Source organism: Protopterus annectens, chromosome 10.part0 (assembly GCF_019279795.1).
Source record: "Protopterus annectens isolate FY-2018-M chromosome 10.part0, PAN1.0, whole genome shotgun sequence".
Taxonomy (NCBI): Eukaryota; Metazoa; Chordata; order Ceratodontiformes; family Protopteridae; genus Protopterus; species Protopterus annectens.
In genome coordinates this window covers 1,012,949,367-1,012,955,937 of record NC_056744.1, presented here as the reverse complement: position 1 = coordinate 1,012,955,937, position 6,571 = coordinate 1,012,949,367, and the positions used below count along the sequence as shown (strand labels likewise).

Here is a 6,571-nt window from a genome sequence, read left to right as displayed (position 1 = left end):
CCCAACGTTCCACAGAAGGTACACACATGCACGGACTGACACCTAGGGCCAATTTAGAGTGTCCAGTCCACCTACAGCATGTCTTTGGGATATAGGAGGAAACCGGAGCACCCGGAGGAAACCCACGTGACCACAGAGAGGACATGCAGACTTTGCACAGAAAGCACCCCAGCCGAGGATAAAACTGGAGAACCTCTTGCAGTGAGGTGGCAACTCTAACTACTGCACCACCATGGCTGCCATTTCATATTTGTTAATAATTTCAGGAAAGTAATAAGAAGCTCTGATGAGCTGAATGTTGGTATTGGTTTGTTGTACGGGGAACTGCGGTAGTTTGGAAATACTAAAGCAATATTAGCACCATTCTTCTTTATAAGGTCATTATGGATGATATTATAACTGGGGGTGTGTAATTTCTGAGTCATTTATGCTGGGTTTAAGCCAGCTTTCTGTTACTGTGAGAACATCAGGCTTATGTTGGGTAATACAGGCATGTAATTCAGCAATTTTATTTTGTATGCTTTTAACATGTATGGCAGCAAAAGTTAGATTACTGAGGTTGACCGTTATAGGGTTAGAGTAGTGTGTGGAAGAGAACTGCCTTGGTGTTCATTGTAATAGATGTGGTCAAGATTACAGATGAATGTTTCCTCCTAGAAGGATCTTAGCATATTGGAGAATTACTGGTACTTGTTTTTTGACAAGTATTTTTTCGCTTACTTTTGTTTTGATTTGAGTTGAAATGGAGTTAATCAGACTATATTTGGGGTAAAGTTGAGGGGTGTCATTAAATAGGTTTAGTGTGTTAAATGGTGAGTGCATGGAAGAAGTATGAATAGTTGGTTAGGTCAGAGGTGGAGAGATGTTGAGAGCTACTATAAAATCATGGTAGGTTGAGAGATGGCTCAGTAGGAGGGGAAGAATATAGGATAAGCTGAGAATAAGCCAAGGAGTGGCTTTATTAAGTAACCAGTACATCAAAAGTGTGATCTTTACACCAAAACACTAGCAATAGAGATTACATACTTCTTAAAGGGCACAGGCTCAACATACATAAAGCTTATCAATTATCAATGAAATTAATACAAATACAACACACTACCAAGGTCTTTTCATTGTTCTACACAGTCTTAGAATGAATTGAAATGTAATAACACATGACACATACCTGTACTGTAAAGAAGGATGGTGACTGAGTGGGACAGGAGACAATAGTGAGGGAATATTTAGTAATACAATCTACTACAGTGACCCTCCCACCCTCCGGTCAAATTATAACAGAGAATAATTAGTTTATAGCCAGTGCAAGGCAATTAACAGAGGGATACAAAGTAGAACAGCTTTTCTTTCATTCCTGAATGCAGAAACCTGGCAGCTGGGGGGGGAGGGGTGGCAAGTAACTGGCACATATAGTGTAATCTTTTGGTCAAGAGAAAGGGCAGTGGCCAACTTTTTCCAGTACAAGGCAGGCATTTATTTGACTAGGTGAAGTTAATACACAGCAAAGTTAAGTTAAACTTGCTCACATTTCACAATGACAAAATTCTCAGTGAAAGATGTTTGGGAGTTGGGCACTGTGGCAGAGATCCTGTAGTATCAAGGTTGGATGTAGTTACCTCAGGTGCTGCACTGTGAAGGGGTAGAATATTAAAAATCTTATTGAGCTATACCATACATAATTTGGCTTTGTCTCAGGAGATAAAGGACAGAACCTTTGGCATACATGTTATTTATTAGGGATTCATTTAAATGCATAGACCAAACTTTACTAACGTATAAAAATGAGTTATCTTGGTATTTCAGAAAATGGATGTTTAACCAAATTCTGACATCTAGTCCAAAGGCTAGAGACACATCTCAAGGTCAAGGTTAACATTTTAAATGAATTACAACTGAGCTTTTGACTATCTTATTGATTTTAAAAGGCTTGGTCAAGGTTGAATAGTTAAGATATGTTTGAGTGAAGCTGTTGCAATTTTTTTACATGCAGTCTGCAGTGAAGCTTCTCGTATTTTTTGCTGTACTGGCCAGTTCTTTCTCTTAGAATCTTATGGCCCAGATTTAATGTGAATTCATCAGAGAAACATAATTTATGCTGAACCTGGCTAGATATTCTGTACATTGTGACTGCACTAAGGGTAAACAAAATAAGCTCGATATGATGGAGCTCATAAAATTTGTATTCTTAATTTGTCAGATGAAAGTAACATTGCACATTTCAGCCATAAGTGCAGGGGGCAGTATCCATCCATCTATCTGTGCCACCAGTGGGCTTGGTGAGCTTGAGGGTTGTTATGGGGGCAGCATGATTTTCTTCTCCTCGCTAAGAGGAGGGTGCAGGCAGATGACCTCTAAATGGCCAGCCCTTCAGCATAAATTGCAGGACGTACTCCATATGCTCCACTTATAATGGGCAAAAAGTGGCCAGTTTATGCTTATCACCATGATGACAGTGCATGCCACTACAGCTAGAAAGAAAAGGAGTCTCTGGTGTATACCCCTCAATGCATGATGGCAGATAGGAAAGGGTAGGTCTGCACAGAGTGTGCATATTAAAGGTGTTTAAAGCAATAGGGCAATTATGCACCAGAAGTTTGGGAGAGAGATATCATGAGCAAATGACTTTTAAACAACTAAAAAGTGATCAAAAATAACATTACACAGAAACATAAATCATGGCTATTTCAAGAGAAAATAGATTTATTATTAAAATCTTTAACTTTTTATTAACAGTAGAATATATTACTGTAAGCTCTATTTTACTGTGTTAAAAAAGTTGCTCGTGAACTTGAACCATCTGTTTAATTGATTTTTCTATGAACACCAGTCTTCACTCATCAGTGTGAACTGTGCCATCAGCATCTATTGACAAGCAGTTATAGGTTGCATAGCGTAGTTTCTCTTCACACACCTGTGCACTGAAAAAAAAAAGAAAGAAAAAATGTATCAGAGCCCTGCATTAGCACATAACAGAATAAATAAGAAATACATTTCTTTATTTGCTTTTATTAACCAGAGTAGAGCACTTATCTGTATGGACCTTGAAATGAAGATTATTCCCAGAAAATGAAGTCACATTAGGCTTTCAACACATTATAACCTTTGTAAAATAATAGGTACACTTTATGAATACGATATTTTTCCACAGACAGCAACATTTTTTTACACTTATAGGCAATGATTATTGAAAGTCATGTATACTAAATTGCTTTACATTCATTTTTTTACTTCTTTGATTTGTGCTTTGATACTTGTCCGAAATGACTTTCTGCTTTAAGTCATGAGTCATGTCAGACTACTAAGACTAACTTAATTTTCTATCTCAGTAAACAACCCTTACAAAAGTCATTGTAACAGCAGCCACCCACCTCTATTGATTCTACTGAGGTGCTGCTTTTGGTACTGGCATGGAGACTGATCAGAATACAGATATTGGTTGACATGACTGCACATTGTTGTACACACACACACACACACACACACACACACACACACACACACACACACACACACACACACACACATGTACCTGATGTGCATCCAGGGTATTGCAAGAGACAGGATTACAGGAATAATGGCCACAGTGGGAAAGACCGAGTGCCCCAGTGGTAGCCACCTTTCTCTTTGGACAGAGCCATAGATATAATGCCAATACCTGACTGTTCTCTGGTGCCAAGAAGGATGGACTTTGTAAGATTGCTTCAGATATATGCCATTGTGAGCATGTCACTGGCCATTTTCTGTATATAAACACAGTAGAAGAATTAACTGTCTCCAATGCTTTAAATATTAATGTATCCATCTTTAACGGTTACAAAGTCATTTCACCAGCTAGTCTGCATTATTTCAGGTATGTAGGCTTCAACTCTGAGATTATTATACTTCATTGAACTATTTTCATATCTGCAGAGCATGAGAAGCCCTGTATAGCTATGTGCACAGAATAACACAGTTGGTAATGCACAATAATTTTACAAGGATGGACAAAGCAGTTCTAAATATATATGATTTTATATCTACGTGACATCACAAAGTTAGCCAGCTTAAATAATCTCAACAAAGTGGAAAAGAAGTATGACCACCCCTGGACAGTGGCTTTGCCAGTAGCTGAGCTCTCTGAAGTGGATTTTGAAGGTAGAGTAAGGCTTTTTACTTTCACCTCTGGATGTTCAATTTCCCCACTGAATGGAATTGTGTTGATGTGATCTGCGACTAAAAGAGGCTTGAGCAGCATGTTGGGTGGTGATCCAGAAAGTAAATGCAAACTGATGTTCTTTGAATTCTGCGCAGAAGTACTTAGTGTAAAGTTTTTTACTGTTAGCTCAATATAGAAAGTTATGAAGTAGGAATTTAGAATCTGTTCTGTAAAAGGATTACTTTTCCTTTGACAGTTTGGCTTTTTAAGTGGATGTCAGTAGTTACACAACTCTGAGATGGACTTTGTAAACAAAAATGCACCCTTTCTAATGAAATAGGACCTCAGTAATATTAGTTTGCATGTAGAAGAAGTCCACATGGTAAAAGTGACCCCTCAAAATCAATCCAGAAACCAAGAACAGCCACACTGGTGGGAAAAGACTTCAGAGTTGAGTGCTGCTCAAAATAATATAAATTTATTACTTATACATCGCCACTGTAGTCAGGAAATCCTTCTATGTGGCACACCTCATCACAAAATGTTTTTCATCCAGGAAAAAAGAGGTCATTGTTCCCCTCTACTCATTACTCAGACCCATTACAGAGTACAACGCCCCTTTTGGTATGTACCTCACAAGACATCTACAACAACTAGAAAGGCCGCAGAAATACCTCACAAAGAGGATTACCGGCCTCAAACAGATGCCCTACGCAGACTGTCTCAAAAAAATCAAAGTATTTATTAAAATTAATAATGAAATTATTGTCTAAAAATGTAATCGTTCCCAATAAGGATATATGCACAAACTACGCAAGATCCACATGCATGCATCCCAGGGGAGCTATTGTCAGCAATTGTAGGTTGCGATAAAATATATCGTGTGTCTCTATTCTCAAATAAAAGTCTTGGAAACCTTGTCCTTTTGTGTGCAAAAATAGGTGCAGAATCTAATTTTTCTGAAACTTCTTGACTTGAGGTCAGAATATCCCAATTATAGTGTAGAATTTCTTTCATAAAAAATGTGTCTCTACATATTGGAACAGGGAAGCTCACTTGTCTATCTAAAACAGTGACTGCACGAACATCGTGAATAGGGGAGTATCCAAATTTATTAACCTGACTGGAGGTAGAAAAGGGAGTAGCCCCTAATTCATTCAGTTGATAGGACACTTCTCCAGACTGAGAGTCATTGAGAACCTGTATATCGTTACCCGTAGAATGTTTAGGAATGACCCATGTAACAGTATAGCAGGAAATTTAGTGTGCCTTAAAAAGAAATTTCTTTAAATAAATCATTAATCAATGTAATGGGGTAGCTTCTATTGCATATCCTTATTGGGAAAGATTACATTTTTAGACACAATAATTTCATTATTACTTTTAATAAATACTTTGATTGCAAATCCATGTATATAGTGTATGCTGCAGTTTGTACTACTTGTCCTTTGTTTTACATAGGCAAGACTATTAGGAGGTTGTCCACTAGAATAAAGGAACACCATGCTTCTGTTAGGAATAGGGATATAAAAATGCATTAGCTAAACACAGTATGTCTTGTCCTGATTTTGTTAGTTAAATATTTTTTGTATTAGATTTTGTTCTTCACTTTTTTGGTGACATTAACACACTTTTAGAAGTAAAATAATTAATGTGGCAACTGAGATTAAATGCTGATGCCCCTTCAGGTTTAGATGAATCACTTAATATTAAGTGTGCTTTGAAATGGCACCAATAATGTTTATGCATTCTTTCCTTTTGTGCTGGTGCCATTCTTATCTGTACAGTATAAACACTTATTTTGTTTGTTTAACTGTCATATTTTACAGTACAGATTTTGTATGTCCTTTCCTTATTGGTGCTTACCACTTTGTAACAGCCTCTTTATTATTCTAATTATGTTTGTTATATAAAGCTTGTGTAAGGATTATATTTCAGTTCTGATGAAGTCTTGTTATTAAACAGATGAAGGCGCTAGTATCGGCTCGAGTGATTTTGTCCACATTCTTTAGTTCCTAGATTTTTGTTTTAAACTGAAGTTGTTTATTATATGTTTATCATCTTCATATATTTTGCAAGTTAAAGTGCTATATATATATATGTGTGTGTGTGTGTGTGTGTGTGTGTGTGTGTGTGTGTGTGTGTGTGTGTGTGTGTGTATATATATATATATATATATATATATATGTGTGTGTGTATATATATATATATATATATATATATATATATATATATATATATATATATATACATGCAATGGCTGTAACTAGACCCAAAGGATCCAGAGAACGCAGAGCCAGGAACGAAAAAGGAAGAAATTCATGACTTGAATGAGACTCCATCACATTTAGTAGCTAACATCTCACAGACTGAGTTGAGCACTGAAGTAATCAGTCTATTAACAGAGGTCTGAGTTTTATACCAGCTTTACCATCG

The 6,571-nt window shown here is 36.9% G+C and overlaps 1 protein-coding gene across 3 annotated transcripts in view; it reads right to left on the bottom strand.

Annotated features, from left to right (window-relative positions):
• Positions 1–2,673: 2,673 nt before the first annotated feature.
• Positions 2,674–6,571, bottom strand: part of LOC122813455 (E3 ubiquitin-protein ligase HECTD3-like) — a 770,789-nt gene continuing 766,891 nt past the window's right edge. For all 3 annotated transcript variants that reach the window (XM_044085771.1, XM_044085770.1, XM_044085772.1), the window contains one exon: positions 2,674–2,918. In XM_044085771.1, the coding sequence (XP_043941706.1) occupies positions 2,863–2,918 (56 nt within the window). In that variant the 3' untranslated portion in view covers positions 2,674–2,862. The remainder of the gene's footprint in view (positions 2,919–6,571) is intronic.